Here is a 23,028-nt window from a genome sequence, read left to right as displayed (position 1 = left end):
GATTTATCTGTCCAAGAATCGTTCTGGTCAATGGCAATAACACGCAAATTCTCAATTGAATGATTTTGGAGATTGAAGTGATTTGCAACAGGTAGGTAGATCTTTTTTGTTTTGATCGCCGATCTATGTTGTGTCATTCTCATTCTAAGAGTGTTTTTTGACTCTCCAATGTATTGTAAGTTACAAATATTGCAGTAGATGAGGTAAATGACATTTTTGGATAGGCAGTTAATTTTGTGCCGAATTTGGAACGTGCGTTTGGTTTGGTTGCTCTGAAAGGCCCCGGTCGAATCGACAAGTAAGCACGTTTTGCAATTTTGTGTACAGGGCGATGATCCTGTAGTTTCTGTTTTGCTTTCCCCTAATGGGGTGTCATCCCGAAAGGATGCCCGAACTAAGATATCCCGTAGGTTGCTGGGTCTTTTAAAAGCGATGACAGGTAATTCTGGGAATACTGATTTCAGGCGTTCGGTGCCTTGAAGTAGGTGAAAATTCTTCTGAATGATATTAGCCAGTGGTGGGAGACCAGGGTGGAATTCAGTAACCAATGGTACCCTTTTGGAACTGGTTTGACGAGTTTTGTACGTCAATGTTTCGGTACGGGGTTTGCTTTTAGCCTTTTTGATGGCATTTTCAATAGTACCCCGAAAATACTGTCTGTTTAGGAGGTGTTGTGACAGTTCTTTAGTGCGTGAATCAAAATCGACTTCAGAGGAGCAAATGCGTCGAATGCGCAACGCTTGACTGTACGGAATATTTCTGGTACAGTGACGTGGATGGCAACTGCTTGGTAAGAGGTGGTTGTGCTTGTTCGTGGGTTTATTGAACAAGTCTGTTTTGAGTGAACCATTTTGTAGGGTCACGGTGGTGTCCAGAAAGTGAACGCCATGTCCAGAAAAATCAGCAGTGAATTTGATAGTGTGATGAAACGAGTTTATGTCATCAATGAAGAGTTTTAGATTAGCCTCACCATGGGTCCATATCATAAAGATATCGTCAATGTAACGTAACCACGTGTGTGGTTTCAAGTTTTGTCGAGATAAAAATTCTTTCTCGAGGTTTCCCATGAAGATGTTGGCAAAAGACGGTGCCATTTTGGTACCCATTGCGGTGCCATGAATTTGGAGGAAGTGTTTGTTGCCAAATACCAGATTATTGTTGGTCAAGATAAGTTGCATTAATTCGGCCAATTCTTTCTTCGTGGGGGTCTAATACTTCTGCTCTATTCAGCAGAAATCAGTAAGTCGCTTTGCCTTTACAACCATGCCGACATCTTCTCTATAAAACAGTTTCAATTCCTGCTACTCCTTGTCACTTTCGGTGATCATGCACTGAAGAAGAGCTAGTTTTGCTCGAAAGCTCTGCAAAAACCAAACATTGGCTGTTTTACTTCCAATCACTTACCTATATATATATATATATATATATATATATATATATATTTATATACACATATATATATATATATATATATTTATATACACATATATATATATATATATACATATATATAACAACAAATCAAGTGATATTAACCCCCCACCTTGCAGGACATAATAAAACACGTACCCCAATACATACCCCCCCCCCCCCCACCAACTCTGGCGTTCCCACATATGTGGATCATTATACGCCAAATATGACATTAAACAGCTTCCCAAATACAATATAAATGGGGTGTAGTATATATTCCTTCCGACCGATTCGTGATGTTCACTTGACGTCACGTCCTCGTGATCAGACGGTTCCTGTCTCGATTTAATGGGACTGGTGGGGGGGGGGGGGAGAGGTTGAGAGTGCGCTAGGTGGTTGGTTTTCGTGCCCATGTTCTTATGGTGACTTATCGCGTACCGTAGTATACCAGTATTTCCGCCATGGGGTTAAAAAACCTCTACACTGTCTCTCCGTTTAACCTTCTTGTTTGATAATCGACGCTTATCAATACTTAGTTTAGACAGCAATTTCGATAAACCGAACCATCAATCATATAACAAATGCCTATAATAACAAGAAAGGGATAAAGTTATATTGACTAATTAAAGAATATTGACCGATAAACTTCGGTTACTTGACCGACGACGGACCGACTCAAGAAACAAAACACTTTACCTTAATCAGCTTGTGGTCTTTTTACAAACACGTTTATGAATGGATAAATATATTTCTGCTGAACTTAAAACGTTTCGTCCATCCAGGCATATGACTGTCTTACGCTACCAGTCTACAGCGTGAAAGAAACCCCACCCTCCCGCACCCCCACCCCCCCCCCCCAAAAACCCCAAATGAAGCCCCAAACTGTGAAATCAGCATAAATATATTATTTATGAAAGGATTCGGTCCCTGACGGACCAAGATATTCTTCTGGGGGCGGTCAAATGTACTGAAGAGCCAAAAAGTTATGTATTTGACACGATTTCAGCAGAGTCACTAACTACTCGGCATGAAAAAGGGAGATATGGCCTACCTTTAGTTTATCATTGTGTTGTTGAAATGTTGCGTTCTGCATAACAGAAAATAACTTTTTTTTCGAAGAAAAAAAAACAAAAAAAAAACACGAGATGGAGCGGATGGGGTTGTCAAGAAGGCAACATGTCATTACTGTTATGCCTATTCTTGAAAATTTCGAAATATAGGAAACTAATTAACATAGTGTATTTGTCTAAATTGGTCAACTTCCTTTCAATAGTACCCTATCCACCCCAACCTCTCTCAATATTTCCTTCTAGGAATTAATAAATTACTTTAATTTGAAAGACAGGGTACTGGAGATAGAGTTTGGATCCATGTTTAGAGTTGGTTGATAAAAAAAGGGACGGAGGGCCTGGACAGCTTAGTGTTATTGTATTAAAAGACTGATGGCAGTTGTCAGTGGAGTTCGTGTATTCTTCGCGTGGAATGCATAATACTGTGTGTATAGCTCGCATCGTTAATAAAGAACTGATCTATCGGTTTGCTATAAGTCCATACTTTAGTTAAATAGATGGCCGATCGGTTCCTCATACCCACTTTTGTCGACAACTCAAGGAGGAATGTGATGATCAATCAGTGTTATTTACATTTTACTTAAGTTAATAATACACAGTGAGTGAGCGAGTGCTTTGTTAGTAACTAGGCTTTTGCTAGTAACAAGAAGATTTGCTAGTAATAAGTGCTTATAACAAGGCTTTTTAGCACCAAGCCCAGTGAAGAGAACTAAAAATAATATGTCAGAAAACTCATCCAAGATATAGAGAGCCTAGGCACGAAAACCAAACAACTTGATCCACTCTGAACCCCAGCCCCTTACTTCGATACTACAGTAACTGTATCGTCATGGCGATGCAACGCCATATGAGTATCACGAGTCTCTGGTTAGTAAAATAATCATGATAATAATAATAAAATAAGCCTACAGAAAACAGAAATATCCTTTCGCGCCACTTAAAAATCACCTGCATAATATTAAAGCGCGAAGTCATTATTAGATGGCGCTATTTTGAAATATACCTAAAAATAAACTAAACATGGTATCGACTGTCTTGCTTGGCCGATTTACTTAAAGCCTGACACAATACATCTGACAAACCACTAACATGTGGTCCAATAGCGGCGTGCTAAAGGGGGAGGGAGGGCTCATAGAGTTCATAGAGGGGGGGGGAGGGAGGGGAAAAAGTAGGCTACGTCACTGTAATTGGTCATTCACTTTTGATATGATATGATATGATACACCTCGTATTACGCTTCCACCCGAAGGTGCTTCAGCAGACTAAGGAAATCCTTAGTCGGAAATTATTGAGGTTCCAAGTTTTTGTGCGTGGAAGGACACCGGCGAAACTCGCCTTCTCTTTTCGAATAGTGCCCTGAAGTAACGAGGCAGGGGTGTGTAGTCCTGCTCCCGGGACCGCAATTTTAACGTCCCCTCCGAAGGACGTGAGTACCGCTTTCCACGTGTAGCCACTTTCCTACCACGAGAAAGGAGCGGGGTGAAAATTGGTGTCAGTGTCGACACCGAGGTTTGAACCAGGGACCTCAGGTACTGCAGACGTGTACTCTCCCGTTCTGCCACCTCACCGCTCTCATTCACTTTTGCCGACGACAAATTGAGATCCTTACACACCGACCTAAATGAACATACACCCTCGGAGCCGTCTCTATTTTTGATTACAATAAAAATTACGTAATAGTTAGGTGGCATAAATAGAAATAGTTAAAAGAATAGTCCAGGTCAAAATCTAAGCATTCTATTGAAATTTGCATTCAATTCCTATGTACCGTTTTTGAGATATTGACAGTTAAATTTATCTGATATTCTACCAAAAGTGAACTTGAAGCAAACAGGTGTGATGTAATAGTTGCACACTAACAAATAATGTTTTGTGTTTTGCTTTATGTTCCAGTCTATTGATTTGATCTTGGATTGGATAGGGTTACTAGTTTGTCTAAAGGTGATGTGAAGTTTAAAAAAAAAAAAAAAAACTAATACCTATGGTACATTCTCATTATGGATGCATCTAATCGTGGAGTACAAAATTAGGCAAATTTTTTAAAGGAAAACAAAACATTATTTATCAGTGTGCAACAGTAACGTCGCACCTGTTTGCTCCAAGTTCACTTTTGGTACGAAAGGTGGCAACTTCAACTGTCAATATTTCAAAAACGGTACATAGGAATTGAATGCAATTTTCACCAGAATGCTTAGATTACGTTCCTCTTAAACATGTCAAAAAGAAATTTTTACCTGGACTTTTCTTTTAATATTTCGATACCAAGAAGGCCCTGTGCATGTTTACCTTCCGGGTACACCACGTGTGATCCCAGTATATGGAGGCTTTTAGTAGTTATTGCGATGCTACTTTATCCGTGCTCCAGTACATTAGATTATGAATTGACCTTCTTAATCTCAGGCAGGATGTTATATCTCAATCATTCCGCAAGTTATTACCAGAAAAAAAAGTATCTTTTTAAAAATATCTACTGACTCATGAGAAAGCTTCATGAGGAATTATACTGCAAGTCGTCAAAACTGGTTGTGGTATTGATAAGGGATCATGGTGTGCGCAGTGTCATCAGTCTCGTGATCATGTGAAAACGAAAGTAAACTTGATAAACATCTAAATATGTACAACCATGGAGCTAACATGGCTCCTACAATACAACAACAGTGCCGCGCGATCAGTGGAAGTTGTGTGAGAAAGAGGGGGAAGGGTAAAGTTAAAGAGGGAGGGCTGGGGGAGGGGTTATGGAGGGAGGGGTGAAGGCGGGGGATCGAGGCAATACGAGGGGAGAGAGGGGAAAGGGCAAGAAAGGAAGATAGGAAGGGAATACTGGAGGACAGGCTTGGTTTCCATTTTCAACAGCCGTTCAGCTCCATTTAATAAATTGAGTGGAAAATTAACAATCTACACTGTTAAAAAAAATGGGCAAACTTTTTAACCAACGTTGGGCATGTATTCAGCAACCTCAAAAGTTGGGCAAAAATTGACCAACCCAAATAGGTATAATAAATTCTCAACAGTTGGGAGGGGAATTACCCAACTGTTCAGGTTAGCCATTTCCCCAACTGTTGGGTGGGTCTTTCATTTTGTTGGGCAAATCATTTAACCAACGTATGGGTTAAGGCACCAGTAATGTATCCATCTGTTGAGCAGTTCATTTAGCCACCTGTTGGGTGTATACTAAATTTGTCCCAATTGTTGGACAATTCATGGATTTTGTTGGGTATTTGCAACAACCAAATGTTGGGTTAATCCTGAACCACTTCCAACTGTTGGGGGTTTCTTAGATCGTGTTGGGCAAAATGGAAAAGAACTGTTGGAATTCTAAAATCTAAGACATCACATCCTTTGAAATAAAGAAAGATACTGTATTTTGTAATACATGGAACACCTTTATTCACTGACCTTGAAGAAGACATATATAACTATCATGGGTGAATAAACTTATTGTTGAATGAACTGAACTTCAACAAGACATATAACTATAATGGTTGAAGAAACTTATTGTTGACTGAACAGTATAATTTGATATAAGAAGTCTTAAATTCAGGTATTCTTGAAACAAGGGTATGAACTGAAATTAATTAATTAATGAAGCCATATGTTTCATTTATGTAGGGTTCACGCACATTCCTTGGAAACTCATTTTGATCTGAAAACAACCTTCCCTAAAGTGACATTAACATTTGTGGCCTCAATTTTCTTAAGAATCCCACAGGATAAATTTTATAGAAAAAAATGCCAATGACTTTGTGATTCCTTGCCATGAGAACTAAAATCCCCCTTGTACATCAAACACCAACTTTGCATTAATATTTTAACCTTTTAACTTAAGTTTAACTCCAAAAGTTTCAGTAATGTGGATCAGAAGCACATATACACCCTCAATTTCTGGAGTACCCATGTCTGAAAGTGTACTGGTTAAAATTAATATTTAACCAATGCAAGGGTGGATCAAAATGGGCTGCAATCAAGGGGTGTAAAGCTCCATACTATAGTTAAACAGGAAGCAAAACAGGTTGTCAGCAATGTTCTTGTACCTAAATGCTTACTGCCTTCAGCCCAGTACTGCCCTTGCTGTCTTTTCTTGTTTAGGAAATGGAAATTTGCTGTGGTCAGACTCACTCCCTCTCTAGATCTATGTTAGGACCTATGTTTTCTGACCATAGTTAATCACTTATTACCTTTGGAGTCTTTTAAACTCATCATTAATTAATTAATAATTATGTGGAACCATGTACAAAGTTGAATTTACAAAATTTACAGCAATTTCTCTTGCACTTGAACAAATGTCTTCCACAATCTAATGATATTGGCAAAACATTTTCCACAAAATGATTACTACATAACTAGCCATCTTTAAATTGTTGAATAGGAAAAAGTCTCTTTTTTAGATGAACATGAATGGAACACTTTTAAACTTTTGTTCAAATGAATAATGGAATTAAAGGAGATATAAGGGCTGGCCAAAAAATGTCTTTGAAAATGTTCTTCATGATAATTAAAACAAAAAACCGCAAATTTTGATATATTGCTATGCTAATTTCTGTGTTTCTGTGCTGTGAAGCAAGCTATACAATGTTCATATGATTTAAAAACTGATAACATTATTTAGGGCCATTCCATGTGACGTAAGACACAAATCAGAGCGAAATTTTACACTTGTTTTCAATATCATGTTCAGTACAAGTCTGTAGTTAAGTCAGAAGCCTATAGTTCCTGAACTTTGAAAACCCAAAATAAATTCTGTCACCACTGCGAAACGTTAATGCTTTCCCATTGCGAATTATATCGCCCTCAACATTTGTCACGTAAGTCACGCAGAGAAATGAAGAATTTAAACTTTTTGGAGGAAATCAATAAATCCTGTGAAGCATTGAGAGAAATCTGCTAAGGTGCCTATTATATCTGAAAAGGACACATTGAGGAATAACTTCAAGGTAAAATTTAATTGATATGCATTTTATACTGATATTTTTATGCAAATTAATCACGTAAGGCACACTGTTCAGTTTCCTTTCAGTTTCCAAATATACAAGGTAACACAGGCTAAGGGAATGTTTGCAAGTTCATTACATTGAGATGGGGAGGGGGAAGGGTCTATTCTACATATGTAAAAATGTAAAAATAGTGGATAGAAAGAGCACAAGTATGTCAGTTCATTGTACACTAGCTCATCACACAGTAGTTGCTGGAAGAATTTTAATTGGTGGTGCAAATCAAGAGTAAGTTTCAAAATAACATTTGCAGTCACATTGTGCATGAAGCTCTGCCTTTCATGGGTGCCCTTAATAATGTTGTCATTTTGATTTAAGTGAATACAATTACAGAGTAAGTTCAAATCTAGATGTTCAGTTGTACATAAAAATTCCTATGGACTAGTTCTGCGAAATATCTTAAATTAAGTGCTACAGTAGCTAAATAGTTCCTTAATTAGCCGTAAAATCACGGCAACTGCCCATTTCAGCACGTTCATTACACAAATGTAACCTACATATACTCGTATCATCCACTTTTTTTACCCAATTCCATGATAAATGCATGCTTCAAAAATGAATTTCTAGAGACCTTGTAATTTGTGTCGAAGTTTGAAACAGCGGTATTAGGGCTTTGGATATGTATCCCATTATGATACCTCGAGGAAAAAAGGCTCCGAGCCAGGTGATAAACTGTTTAAGGACTGGCAGCATTCTTCATGAAAGCTCTGAAAGACCGGATGGAGGAGAAAGATTCTTCATTCCTGATTGTTTATGCAACTTTCAATGAAATCCCAAACATTTCGGCAGTGGTGCTGGTACTGCAAGTTGAATATTTAGTGTGCTTTATAGCAGATGTCGACTCCTTCAGAGAGTGTCTGCGCGCTCACTGTGTGCCTCTCCAAGATAACAAACACTTGTGATGGTGTCAGCTTGAAGTCTGAGTAAAACCCAAGGATGAAAGGCTGAGATCTTCATTCACTGCTTATTCCCTACATAAGTATGAAGGCAAATGGGTGTGCTCCTGTGAAACCAATAGAAGCAATGAAAAGTAGCTTTTAGTATTCCATGTTCAAATTGATTTATTTCTGGTGTGTTCTATATTACAGCCAAAACCATTTACTTTATGCATATCACAAATATGTTATTGAACTTGTAGTATAAATTAAAAATGGAAACGCTCCCTTTTGATATGTCTAACCAGTAGGATGATACCAGCACACCACTGATTCATATGTAGAATACGTTTGGAGGGACTTAACTGACTTAAGATCATCTAAGTGAACAAGAAGATTGTCGTAGGGCATTAGTTGGCACCTCCTTCCCATTCGAAATATTAATGTGCATCACAATGGGTACATGCTAGTTTTGAACTCAGGGATTTTTCACAATCCAATGCCCAACAATAGCAATACTACACCTAATACTACTGATACTAATACTACTACTACCACCAACAACGACGACAAGAAGAACAAGAACAAGAACAAAAAAAAGAAGAACAGCAACAATAACAATAATGATGAAAATACAGCTTAAAGGGTTTTACAGATCAGTGGAGCCAGTCACAATTCTCCAACAATCCTGGAGAGTAAGTTGCTGCAGTCTTTGTAATCCACACAGGGTTTTGCTCAGGTTCCTCACAAGTTCACATTTTCACCTGAGTGGAGTGAGGCCATCAAGATAGAGTGCCTTGCCTAAGGACACAATGTAGCCGGGATTTGAACCACTGATTCTTGGATTACGAGATTCAAACCCTAGCTGATTACAAGCAAAGTCAGCAGCTGATATGAATAATGCATTTAGACATACCCTTTTTAATTCAATAAATGATGAAGCATGGTCTGTTGCCGCTGATCGTCCTCCAGTTTTGGCCTTGCTCCTGGTCCCAAAAATAGGTGGTAACATGAGCAATGACAGGTTGTCCTTCTCCTCTGCAAGTGAAAACCAAAATGCCAAATTTAGCAAAGCATAAAATCCTCAAAATCAATGGTTGTTGTAATATAATAGTCTATCGGGAAGTAAATACCAAATTCAATAGTCATCAGGTTAGAAACAATAGGGTAGGTAAGTAGCTGGGAGACCCCCCTCCCATTCAAAGAAAGATGGTGATCCTGTATTCAATATGGGAAATATACAGAATATACTTAACATCATAAACCTGGTTGTTCCTGAGGTAATATGGTTAAAGGTCATTGTTTGACCTCTGCTGACTTAATTTATTGTCATTTGACCTACAGTTTCTATATTATCTACAATAAACACTAAGAAATTACCGTAATATGCTGAAGCTACTGTAGCTTGCCACTGTAGCATAATAAAGACGATACACATTGTAAACATAAGCCCAAGATTTCAACCACGGAAAACCATAGGCTTATTAAAACGATCGAAAAGGTTATTGGAAGTTCGAACACCACACTTAACCTTAACTAGCATAGGAGTAGGACTCGCTTAAGTAATCTAGGCTAGGCATATAGTACGTACGTCGGTATACAGGTATCCTTTTGTCACTTTGATAGGCTACACTACTGTATAGGCTCTATACGCTAACGTTAGTATTACTACTAGGCCTAGCATAGGAGTACAAAATGTTGATGAAAATTGTGTGAAAGAATCGTCCCAGTTTATTCCGATTACTTCAATCCCTTCACTGAAATGATTACCTTTCATAGAATGAATTATGTCGGGAACAAACAACCCCCAGCTCTTGAGTAGATCTTCCATTTCGACTTTTGAGGCTGTCAACTCGACGGAATATGTAACCCTTCGTCGTGCACGCGCGCTCAAGCACACTTTGCATTCAAAGTTGCCCAACGTTGGTAAACGTCGCCAAGGTAAAGCCGAATGCTTGCCCAGCGTATGGTATAAAGAACCGAAATTTCGCCCAACATACGATTGCGATGACAGAAAAGACCAACATGTGGACAAATATGAGCACGGAGTTTACCAACTCGATGGGTAAACAAACTAATTTGCGATTCGATCATTTTTATATATAAATTGGGCACTATTTGACCAACACAGTTGAAAGGGTACTTGCCCAACCATTTTTTTACCCAGTGTTTTAACAGTGTAGTAGAAACTTCAAAATGCCAAACATGGTGTAAAACCAACTGAGCAAAGACTGAAATGGAAGAATTGATACGATAACAAAGATGAACGCAGTTCCCAGGGGAAGGGGAGGTGAAGGGGAGTTTTGGCAGACGAAAAAATACAACAAGTCTGATCGGTAACTTGAACATCTCCCAAAGTGTCAATTGCTCGAGTTTCGAATATTTTCACACGAAAATAACGATATCGTCAGAACACTAATCATGTGGGTCCTAGTTTTGTACAATAACTTCAACCGGCGATGAGTATGTGTTCTTTATTACGAATTTACCATACCTACTGACTATTATTCCGAATTGGAATACACCTGGTTAATTAAACTATGACACCTTCCTAGATTTGGTGAACAATTTAAAAAGTTAAAAGGGATGACTGTTAGCTATCTCAGTCCACATTATATTCTATACTCCCTCTTTCTTCTCTTTTTTGTTGTTGAGAAATTACCAATAGCCAAGGTTCATCGATTAAAGTGACTGGAATACTAAATCTAATACGCAGACTATTAGGTCAGTTCCTCAGATGGAACACAAACCTCAAAGGGGGGGGGGGGTGGGGAGGGTGAGGGGAATGGGGGTAAGACAGTATGTATTGCCTTAAATAACAGGTTTACATGATGCACTACTACAACTGTTTCAGAGGACAAATGGTGTAACCCAAGGATGGTTTTTGGATTTTTGTTTATTTTACAAAATAATGTATTATCGTTAACAATTAGGCCCTGTATAATGGGAAGCCGAGGTCATCATTAATATTTACTTTACAAAGAGCAGTGCAGAGAATTAATATTTTGAATATCTCGATTGCTATAGAAATATTACCTGTACTAATTTTTCTTCGTTTTGCTTTGATCTTGACATACCAAGAGGCACAATCTGCCTGAAGTCATATTTTAATTATTTAGTAACGTATTAAAATATTTAATTAATTAGTAACGTATCCAAATATTTTCTCCGGAAGTAGAACGTGCTCTGTAGACATCCCTGGTGAAATTTGGACGCATGCATTTCCCGTTTACCTTTCTCTCGGAAAGTAACTATTAAAGTTCACACTTTGTCACCCAAAGTAAACTTGAGACAGCCAATTGTGAAATCCAGAAGGCACGCTGTGGCTGGCAAATCTCTTTGATTTTTGTTCAGTATTCACCTCAAAATTATAATGCACCTCAATATGAATTTACTTACACTGGCTTGTATTCAGTCTTCAGGGTGTGAGGGGTAAAAATAAATTGTTTTTCCCCATTTTAAGAGTCAGAGAATTTAAGTTAAATTAACACATGTTTTAATATGTGCCTTCTCATGATGCCACATATAGGCTCTACCCTCTGTTACGAATTCGAATTTAAGTGTGCATGTGTGTGTGAGTGTTGGGGGGGGGGGGCACAAAATTTGGTTGACGTCCGTTCTGTGAGGGGTCTAAGGTGCACTATTCCCTTAGAATTTTTTTTGTTTCCGTTAGGGGATTAGTTTCAAAATAGTGCTCTCTCCAGTCTGGGAATTTAAAGTTTAACTAACGCTTTTCACGACACCATGTAGACTCTACCTTGTTATACGAATTCAAATTTTTGAGAAGAGGAACACAAAATTTTGCTGACGTTCGTACTGGCGAGGGTCTTGAGGGGGAGGCCCTCCCTTTGAGATAGTTTTGTTTCGTTGCGAGGTCTTGGATGCAGAATGGTGCTATCTTATTTATCAAATTTCTGATTTATCAAGGAATCAAGGAGAGTTAGCTCAGTGGTTAACGCCGGTGCCTTTCAATCATAAGGTCCCGAGTTCGAGTCACTCCAAGATTAATGTATGCCGTCCAGTTCCAGAGTTGTTGACAATTGACAATTCATAATCACGGACGTTAAATATGAATCTAAGAAACTGACTTTGGTCAGCTTGCGGCTTAGATAAGCCAATGATAGCTTCTTCGCGAGTTCCTGCAGGGTTCCAGGTATCTCATATATGCATATAACAACGAATCTTGAATAAATTTAGTGATATATGAAATATTCTAAAGAACAAAACTTAGGCTATACACAACAGTTCCAATGAAAATACCACGATAAGAATTCATATGATCTTAGCATAATGAAAGATGTAGGTGCCCTTGTAGTGCGGTTGTTAAGTCGATTTTTATGTCAGCTCAATGCGAGTTACTATTGTGGTGTGCTACCTTGAGACTCGACTTCGGCTCTTCCGGTTGATTCCAGTATTGACGGCAAATTCTTAGTAAGAACACAATGCGAAGATTACCGATTAAAAAAAAACAAAACAAAACCAAAAAAACTAGAGTATCCAAGGACCGGTATTATTGTTAAAACATTCCAACTATAGTCTATCCTTAGAAGAATCAACTTCGCGCTCTCCTCTATTGACCTTTTCACTAATATGCCCAAAAATATATGGAAGGATACTGACCAATCTGCTACCTGTAAGTGTCCTACCCAAACCCTCATCCTTTTGAAACCTGTTCTTAAAACTATTGATCCGGACCGTAATCAAGGTAACTTTGGATCGACGAGGCATTGGTAGGAATAGGAAAAGCTCTTGGATGATCATTAACACTGCCACTCAGTTTGAAACTTTCACAACTCTTCGTACTTTGTTGACACTGATTTTAGATTTGTACTGCATTTCATTATCGATGGACTTTATAAAAGTAAACCATTAGTAGTAGTAGTAAGTTGAGTCTCGTCTATCCGACATGCTCGGGATTAACCTCCGCCACGTATCACGATCTTGCGCAAGGTTTATTGCTTCCTCGAAATTGTTAATATTAATGTCCTTAAATTGCGACTTTATTTTTCCAAGCAAGGTAGTCACGGGCCTTCCTACTGGTTTAGCAGTATGTCTCAGTGCTTCTCTTAAAGCAACCTTTGCTGGAGCGTCCTCCTGGAGTCTTGCTACATGACCGAAAAATCTCAATCTTCTATGTGCGGCTATGGATGACCAAGGTGTTTGGTTGGTTTCGTTGTAGAGCTCATCGTTTGATAACCAATTGTTATTGGTCCATCTAATGTTGAGAATATTTCGAAGTAGTCTCCTTTGAAAAGTGTCAATTTTGCGATCAAGATCCTTCGTTGTGCCCCACAGTTCGCAATTGTACAGAAAAATACTCTTTAATAAAGTCTCAAAAATCCTAAGCTTAATGTTCCGGCTTATGTTTTTGCTTTTGAAAATGCTTGACAGTGTGTTGAAAGCACCGTTGGTTATACCAATTCTTCGGTTAATGTCTTTTTCGGTCCCCAGCAAGCTTCCAACATATTTACACTTCTTCCAACTTTCATTTCCTTTCCTTGTGATTGAAAATTTCTCAGTTTTTGTGCAATTGATTTTCAGATTCCTTCCTGCCAGTTTGTCAGAAACTCGTTTTTCGATATCTTGCAGTATATGCTGACCAGTTGATGCCCAAGAGATATCATCAGCGCATTGTTGGTCTACTGTGAAAAAAGAATTAGTGGTGAATTAAGTAATTAAGTAATTAAGAATTAAGTAAACCATTCGTCTCGAACTTTTAGTGGGGAAACTCCGTATAAAAAGTTTCCAACGCGATCGTCTAATAAATGAAACCAAAATAGCGCCGCCACTAAGGTACATTTCTAGCAGGAGATACAAGTGTGGTAGCGCGCCGCTAAGGCGATGGTGTGTTAAAGGTGATGGTGTGTTAAAGGCGATTGCGTGTTAAGGTAATGGCGAGTTAAAGGTGATGGCGTGTTACAGGCGATAAGGTGTTTAAGGTGATGGCGTGTAAAGGTGATGGCGTGTTAAAGGTGATGGCGTGTTACAGGTGATAACGTGTTTAGGGTGATGGCGTGTTTAAAGGTGATAACGTATTTAAGGTGATGGCGTGTTTAAGGTGATGGCGTGTTACAGGTGATAACGTTTTTAAGTTGATGGCGTGTTAAAGGTGATGGCGTGTTAAAGTCGATAACGTGATTAAGATTATGGCATGTTAATGGTGATGGCGTGTTACAGGTGATAACGTGTTTAAGGTGATGGCGTGTTTAAAGGTGATAACGTGTTTAAGGAGATGGCGTGTTACAGGTGATAACGTGTTTAAGGTGATGTCGTGTTAAAGGTGACGGCGTGTTACAGGTGATAACGTGTTTAAGGTGATGGCGTGTTTAAAGGTGATAACGTGTTTAAGGAGATGGCGTGTTACAGGTGATAACGTGTTTAAGGTGATGTCGTGTTAAAGGTGATGGCGTGTTAGAGGTGATTGCGCGTTAAAGGTGATAACGTGTTTAAGGTGATGGCTTGTTAAAGGTGATGGCGTGTTAAAGGTGATGGCATGTTAAAGGTGATTGCGTGTTAAATGAACAAAATAGCCCCACCACTAAGGTACATTTCTAGCAGGAGATACATTACAATGTGGTAGCGCGCCGTTATGTAAGGTGGTTATGGCGTGATAAAGGTGATGGCGTGTTAAAGGTGATAACGTGTTAAAGGTGATGGCGTGTTAAAGGTGATAACGTGATTAATATGATGGCGTGTTAAAGGTGATGGCGTGTTAAAGGCGATGTTGTGTAAAGGTGAGAACGTGTTAAAGGTGATGGCGTGTTAAAGTTGATAACGTGTTTACGGTGATGGCGTGTTTACGGTGATGGCGTGTTAAAGGTGATAACGTGTTTAAGGTGATGGCTTGTTAAAGGTGATGGCGTGTTAAAGGTGATGGCATGTTAAAGGCGATGGCGTGTTAAGGTGATGGCGTGTTAGAGGTGATAGCGCGTTAAAGGTGATAACGTGTTTAAGGTGATGGCTTGTTAAAGGTGATGGCGTGTTAAAGGTGATGGCATGTTAAAGGTGATTGCGTGTTAAATGAACAAAATAGCGCCACCACTAAGGTACATTTCTAGCAGGAGATACATTACAATGTGGTAGCGCGCCGTTATGTAAGGTGGTTATGGCGTGATAAAGGTGAAAGCGTGTTAAAGGTGATAACGTGTTAAAGGTGATGGCGTGTTAAAGGTGATAACGTGATTAATATGATGGCGTGTTAAAGGTGATGGCGTGTTAAAGGCGATGTTGTGTTAAAGGTGAGAACGTGTTAAAGGTGATGGCGTGTTAAAGTTGATAACGTGTTTACGGTGATGGCGTGTTAGAGGTGATGGCGTGTTTACGGTGATAACGTGTTTAAGGTGATGGCTTGTTAAAGGTGATGGCGTGTTAAAGGTGATGGCATGTTAAAAGTGATTGCGTGTTAAATGAACAAAATAGCGCCACCACTAAGGTACATTTCTAGCAGGAGATACATTACAATGTGGTAGCGCGCCGTTATGTAAGGTGGTTATGGCGTGATAAAGGTGATGGCGTGTTAAAGGTGATAACGTGTTAAAGGTGATGGCGTGTTAAAGGTGATAACGTGATTAATATGATGGCGTGTTAAAGGTGAAAGCGTGTTAAAGGCGATGTTGTGTTAAAGGTGAGAACGTGTTAAAGGTGATGGCGTGTTAAAGTTGATAACGTGTTTACGGTGATGGCGTGTTTACGGTGATGGCGTGTTAATGGTGATAACGTGTTAAAGGTGATAACGTGGTTAAAGTGATGGCGTGTTGAAGGTGATGGCGTGTTAAAGGTGATAACGTGTTAGAGGTGAAAATGTGTTGAAGGTGATGGCGTGTTAAACGATTTGATTCTCCATTAATTTCCTTCCCGTGCTTAATTTGCCTCGCATAGCTATAGCCTTGATCAGCGGCGTCTACACAGGGTATGGGTATGGGGTAACATGCACCCACCCCCATGAAAATGTTTGGGCCGCCTTCCACAAATGAAATTTGCCATGTGTTCAGAAACCAATGACAGGAAGATACAAGACACTTTCGCCATATAAGTACAGCTACAGTGATATGTGTGTTTGCAGAAGCCGCGTATGGTTACCAAGCAACTGGTACGCATGTCAGATTTACGGTACTCAACCCTTGAGGTATTTGTTACAGCGCGATACAAAATCGGGCGCTATATATAAATGCTATAGCGACGAAGGGGCCGGGCGCCCTTCCTTATCTCTGCTTTTCCCACTGTACAACGGTTGTTCCATGTGTGTACACTTAGATTTGTTGTAGCCATAGAAATTGGTTGTAGCGTAATGCAATATCTTCCACGCATTACGCAGAAAGTTTCTAAGACGATAACGTACAAATTAGCCTCCATATACATGTAACACTATATATCTACAAACACGCTACACCAACGCGTTGCAACTCACGCACACATTGAGTTCTTTCACTGAGCGCGGCGATCATCAGGTAACACTGTAACACTATATATACATATATATATATATATATTTACGCGCATTCCAAGGCATCGTATGCGCACGCAAACACTAATTTACACATGTGACGAAATAAAGGTTGTGTACCTTAATAATGACAAGAACAACATTCACATTAATAACACAGTATTATACGCGTTTTGCTATACGAGTGTTACACACGTACTTTCGAAAGCTTCTTGAAATCTTCGGGTTTTAATTTAAACATCATCAGAATGAATCAAAAAATTACTTTTGATTTGCTTCGCTTGGCTGGTAAGTATATTTAACTTTATGAATAACCTTTTTGATTCCAATAAACTGTTAAACTGGTTCTATCAATCAACCATTGCAAAGAATTTCTGCCTGCCCCGCCCCCCCCCCCCCCCGTGCAATTATCCTATATAGTACTTACGGTACTATAGTTGATAACAATAATAGCATACGCCCGATTCTTATATACAAAGTTGCTTATAGGCTAAGGTACATCTGCTGTAAACTTGTGTAGAAGTCGTGGGCCAATAGTGTTGCTCCTTTGTTACGTAACGTTATTTCTCGAACATATGTGTGATATGTAAGCAGCGAACGTTATCTGTTCTGAGCATCCTCACTATATACTTGTGTTCTGAGGCAAACGCATGCATGCAGTTATAGCCTGTTCTGATTTTTTTGATGGGTTGTAGGCGGGAATCTTACGAATTAAGGGTTGTGGCTGTGGATTCGTTGAATACAATGACCACATACGTACGGGGGGGGGGAGGGGAGTTTACACACCAAATGGTGCATTCTTAGATTTACTTAGACTATAAGAGTTTTTTTCGGTCTAAACACAAGGTGGTGCTAATAAATACATTTGAATTGTAAAACTATCAAGTTTGTAGGCCAATGAAAAAAGCCAGCGGCAGATTACGACATGATACAACAATTGCTTTATTTTACTTCATCATTCGTAAATAACCTTCAATTCCTTTTACAGGATTACTTGGCTTCTGTAAAGACTCCAAAAATCGCCATGCTGGACGAGAGATAGATTCAGTGTTTGATACACTGGCCTCAGATGTTAGCTCTTTGTTGAAGTATTTTACGTAATAATGTTAGGAGACACATGTGTTGTAGGATTATCAGTCGTTTCTCAAGGACTCGGTCCGGAAGCTATGCCTAGCGCCCCTCTCCCCAAATATATATATTTGTCTTCCAAACCCCTTTCCCCTAACAATTGTCACAAAAATTGATTTCATAGATGTTTCCACGTGACGTCTCTTTAAGTCTAGAACAAACTTCTTGACTTCTCTCCTTCATTGACTCAACTGTATCTGGTTTAATCATAATTTAGTTCCAAAAGTTCGATTTTAGCAGCTAAAACAAACTCTCATTCCATTTCAAAGTATTATATCGACCAAAGCAAACAAGAATTCTCTTATCTGGTTAGGAGTTGTAGCTATGCCTAGCCCCCTCCACCTCCCCTTTTCCCAAATATGTGTCTATTTTCTTAGCCGTTTGGGAGTTGTTCTTCACCAAGATCTCCGTCATATAAGCCAAAGATGAAGGTTGGGTTTGAGTCGACTCTAATCTTGACATTATTTCATCATTTATTGCAGGAGTTATCAGGAGATTGAAGATCAGAATCTCAAATTGAGACAAGACCTTCGTTCCTGTCGTTGCCGAGGAGCAAGGTCTGCCCACAATGGACCAAATGGCAAGAAAAGGAAGGTATGTTGCACACTTCTGTAATCGATTTGTAAAATATTCAGTGACCATCTTAATTGACTAATCATGGTTTCTATGTGATTGCAATGAAGGAAGAATATGCGTTTGGTGAACAGGAGCGCAACCACGTATACTTCGGTGGCGGGGGGGGGGGTTATCCTCACCCCTCCCCACTCCCTCCACGCTGGTAGACAGAATATTGCAACATTCCTACACAAATATATAACATGTACTCGCGGTGAAACCTAAACAATCGAAAATTCTTCAACATCTTTTCAAAAGTCCCCAGGACGAATTTAAATCCTCCTCCCTCCCCCTTCTCCCCCACCTCTGCCCAATTCAGGATAGGTGGTTGAGAATCTGTAGCTATCCCTATGTTATTGTAATCTTTTTTACCCTTATAGATTTGTATATATCTGATGGTATATGTGTTTGTGTAAGTAAGCATACATGTATATATTAAAATGGGTGTATGTGTATATATATATGTATATGCATTTGCGTGTGTGTATTTGTATTCAATTGTGTATGTATGCATATGTGCATAAATATGTATTGTGGGTGGTGGGGGTGGGGTGAGTGGATCAAACGTGTTGGGTTGGTGTGTGGGTGGATATAAGTGTTACTGTTTTCTTGTATTGTTCTCTCTATTTACTTATGGGAGCGCTCTGCTAGACAAACACTATCTGGACTTTTTGGTGTGCTTCCATTCACAATTTTCCCTGTTGTTGATATGTTTTGTCACTTAGTTAACTTTTCTGTATTTAACCAAATAAATGAAATGAAAATGAAATGAAATGAATAATTGGAAGAAATAAATTAATGTTATTCTGATCATTTTGTAGATATGAACTTCTAATATCCATAAGAATGGAGTGTTACTATATATTGAACAAATAAAGGACAGTTTTACTGCGATTTGTTCGAATATATAGTCAGTTACTGTCGATAGTGTAAGCAATTCTTCTAACGGCAACTTGTATGCATTCCCCATATTAATTGTAAGCCCGATACGTCACTATAGTGATATAAAGTAGCACCACCAGACCACCCATTCCCTTCAAACCATCCCTTTATGTCCTTTTGTTTCAAAGTTTTACACATTTGATGTTTGTTTTCACAGAGGAGGCATCAAAGCACTTTATCCTTTGGCCGAAATCACCAGCAACGTCACAGCAACAGCAATGGTGGCAACGGTGGTGCTGCTGGTAACATTAGTGGTGCCTATGGGTTACGGCAGCGTTGCTCAGACCAATGGCAGTAACAACCACAGTCACACCAACGGTAACAGCAACAGTAGTGGCTCCAAATCTAGTTCCAGTCACCAGATAGTTGTGCCACATGACGTCATGGTCAAGGCGCAGGCGGAAATGCGAAAAGCCGGTTACGAGCTTCTTGATCACTTGGACACGGTGGCTTTGGTTTGGTCTACAGAGGAAGACCACTGAACAATACTACCTGCAACCCAAGTCAGGTAAATATAAATATAAATTATTTATTAAATTATTCGCCATACGGTATACTCAAATATATATATATACGCTAGAACGTATACGCTAGAACTCAAATAGTGGTCAATCGTGCCCAAACTTCCATAGGCACGTCCCTGCTACCTTATCAAAGCAATCCCTCTCGCTGATAGAACTTAATTCTCTCCTTTAACTCTCCCTTAATTATAAAGTCTTACAAATATGAAATGAAAGGCTTCAATCTCATGAAAAGGGAAAACTTTAGACCTTTTCGAAAAATTTATAATTTAGCTTCTAGTTGATAGCCTGCTAAAGTCCAACGCCCTCTTACCTACAAAACTATATACCTTTAAATACCATGATTGTATTGGTGTCACTTGTCAGGCTTCCATGGTTTTCGTAGTCTCAATATAATTTGATATCGTTACACTTTGTACCCATCACGTGACTTAATATTGGCATTAGTTCGCATCATACCACTATATTTTGGAATATATTACCTTGCTGTAACACTGGTTTAAGATTCTGTATTCGTATCTTTTACAGGAGGTTGCCATCAAGTTCACCAAGTGCAGTGATATTCACTTATGGACCACTCTTCCCAATAGCCCCGTACAGATACCGTCAGAGGCAGCAGCTCTTGTGGCTCTGGAATCTGTGACCAGTGTTGTGGACCTTCTTGGCTACGGTAAAATTTCCTTAGGCAATGATGACGTCTTCACTCTTGTGATGGAGAAACCAGCCGGTTGCCTCTCGTTCGATTCATATTTGAGAAGTCAAGTACGGCTGTCTGAATGTAAGGCTTTCTTCTTCCTCCAACAACTCGTTTCCATGGTGATGGCTATCCATCGATGTGGCTGGGTACATGGAGACCTGAAACCCAGTAACTTGTTGATTTGTGATCAAGATCAGCTTAAAGCCATCGACTATGGACTAGCCAGGGAGGTCGTCAATGATGAATGTATCGTACCCGCAGCTGGTGGTACATTGTTATGGAACATACCTCCCGAGCGACTAAACGGAGCGTGCGACTTGGTCAAGTCTACAGTCTGGTCTGTTGGTGTCATCTATTATTGCATGGTCTTTTGAAAACTACCATTCGCATCTATTAGGAAGGCAAAAGACCGCCCTCTAAGATGGCATCACAGCATCTCCAGTGGAGCTAAATTTATGCTACAACGTTTATTGGATCCAGACCCGAACAGACGAGTGGCAATTAAAGATCTAGAACAACTGATCCATACAAACGCTCCTCCGAGCGGCGTCCTGGAAATTCATGGACTGCTTAATTAACCAGCCTCGGCTCCATCAAGGAGAGAAACTTTGAGATAATTGACTCAATCTGATATTATTAAACAACAGATCCAAATGCACAGTGCTGCAAATGCAGCTGATGGCTGAGCACAAGTTTTGATCCCAAGGGCGTAGGAACCGGGGGGGCTGGGGGGGGGGGGGCGCCAGCCCCCCAGTGAAAAATGTGGAGGGGCGGAAGTATCATTCCGCCCCCCCCCGCTTCGCAAGTCAGAAAACCCCTTTTTCATTTCCAAATGAGAAAAAAAATCTCATTTGGAGCACCAAATTGCATCTTAGGCCTGGTAAAAATACAAAATTAAGTTTACAAAATGGAGTGGGTGTTGAAGTGTGCTATATATTAAAGTGTGCTGGGCGGAGTGTATAGCCTAGTGGTTAACGCCGGCGTCTCCCAGTCATGAGATCCCCGGTTCGATTCCCCGCCGACAGCAATGTGTGTCGTCTGGCAAGGGTGTTGTTCAATAACAACTTCCCGACATGGACGTTAAATGGATGTGTGCCGAGAGATTGGCTACGGTCAGCTTGCGAGTCTATAAGCCTCCATGGCTTCTTTCGCGAGTTCCTGCTTGCGGGAAGATCACTATACATACATATTGCACCAAATTGCATCTGAGGCTACCTGGAAATGCAAAAAATTCCAAAGGGGAGGGGGACACCCCCTCCCCTTAGACCCCTCCCCCAGGCCGGCCATCAGTCTTCAGCCCCCCCACTCAAAAGTACCTTCCTACGCCACTGTTTGATCCTCCATGGATCACACAGAGAACGAGAGAGAGAGAGAGATTTTGAGAAAATTGACTCAATCCTTTGGGATTATGTTATGGCTGAGTGCAATGTATGCTGGGAAATAATCTTTGCTTGTCTGCTCTGAAAGAAAACGGAATTTACGAACAAGATGGTGGTTCTTCAGGATCTATAACAACAGATCCAGACGCACAGGTCTGCAAATGCAGCTGATGGCTGAGCACAAGTCTTGATCCTCCGCAGATCAATCAGAGAAAGGGAGAGAGAGAGGGGGAAGATCTTGGGATAATAGACTCAATCCTTTGGCATTATGTAATGGCTGAGTGCAATGTATGATGGGAAATAATCTTTGCTTGTCTGCTCTGAAAGAAAACAAATTTATGAACAAGAGAGTGGTTCTTCAGGATCTATAACAACTGATCCAGACGCTCAATGCTGCAAATGCAGCTGATGGCTGAGCACAAGTTTTGATCCTTCGTGGATCAACAGAGCAAGAGGTGGATAGAGGAAGAGAGAGGTGGAGAGAGAAAGAAAGAGAAAGAGAGAATTGACTCAATCCTTGGTATAATGTAATGGCTGAGTGAAATACAGGATGGGAAATAATCTTTGCTTGTCTGTTCTCAAAGAAGAGAGTGGTTCTTCAGGATCTATCACAACAAATCCAGACGCAAATTGCTGCAATGCAGCTAAAGGCCGAGCCTCAATTTTGACCCTCCATGGATCAAACAGAGAAAGAGAGAGAGAGAAAGATTTTGAGATAATTGACTCAATCCTTTGGGATTATGTTATGGTTGAGTGCAATGTATGCTGGGAAATAATCTTTGCTTGTCTGCTCTGAAAGAAAACGGAATTTTTGAACAAGAGAGTGGTTCTTCAGGATCTATAACAACTGATTCAAACGCGCAGTGCTGCAAATGAAGCTGATAGTTGAGCACAAGTTTTGATCCTCCGTGGATCAACAGAGAAAGAGAGAGAGAGAGAGAGAGAGGGAATGAACGA

General features: G+C 39.8%; 2 protein-coding genes across 3 annotated transcripts; both read left to right on the top strand.

Annotated features, from left to right (window-relative positions):
* The first annotated feature begins 16,957 nt into the window (after window positions 1-16,957).
* On the top strand, window positions 16,958-22,158 carry LOC139956718 (uncharacterized). 2 transcript variants are annotated; one of them, XM_071955266.1, is made up of 4 exons: window positions 16,958-17,077; window positions 18,400-18,511; window positions 19,632-19,982; window positions 20,524-22,158. In XM_071955266.1, exons 2-3 carry the CDS (start codon window positions 18,486-18,488, stop codon window positions 19,954-19,956), a joined length of 351 nt encoding a protein of 116 aa, XP_071811367.1. In that variant the 5' UTR covers window positions 16,958-17,077; window positions 18,400-18,485; the 3' UTR covers window positions 19,957-19,982; window positions 20,524-22,158. The 2 variants fall into 2 exon arrangements, with proteins under 2 accessions (XP_071811367.1, XP_071811411.1); XM_071955310.1 differs by lacking the exon at window positions 16,958-17,077 and adding an exon at window positions 17,777-17,877.
* On the top strand, window positions 20,336-21,066 carry LOC139971959 (serine/threonine-protein kinase pim-1-like). Its single transcript, XM_071978823.1, has 2 exons — window positions 20,336-20,341; window positions 20,524-21,066. Exons 1-2 carry the CDS (start codon window positions 20,336-20,338, stop codon window positions 21,064-21,066), a joined length of 549 nt encoding a protein of 182 aa, XP_071834924.1.
* Window positions 22,159-23,028: the final 870 nt, after the last annotated feature.

This window comes from Apostichopus japonicus, chromosome 1, assembly GCF_037975245.1.
Source record: "Apostichopus japonicus isolate 1M-3 chromosome 1, ASM3797524v1, whole genome shotgun sequence".
NCBI lineage: Eukaryota > Metazoa > Echinodermata > Holothuroidea > Aspidochirotida > Stichopodidae > Apostichopus > Apostichopus japonicus.
Note: the sequence above shows the minus strand (reverse complement) of the source record. Positions and strands in the feature narration are given on the sequence as shown.

What these genes read in the sequence shown, in the direction of transcription:
- LOC139956718 (XM_071955266.1), top strand. Translation starts at nt 18,486, where the DNA reads ATGGACCAAATGGCAAGAAAAGGAAG. An exon ending in CAAATGGCAAGAAAAGGAAG is followed by an intron (nt 18,512 to 19,631) that starts GTATGTTGCACA and finishes TTGTTTTCACAG; the next exon opens with AGGAGGCATCAAAGCACTTT.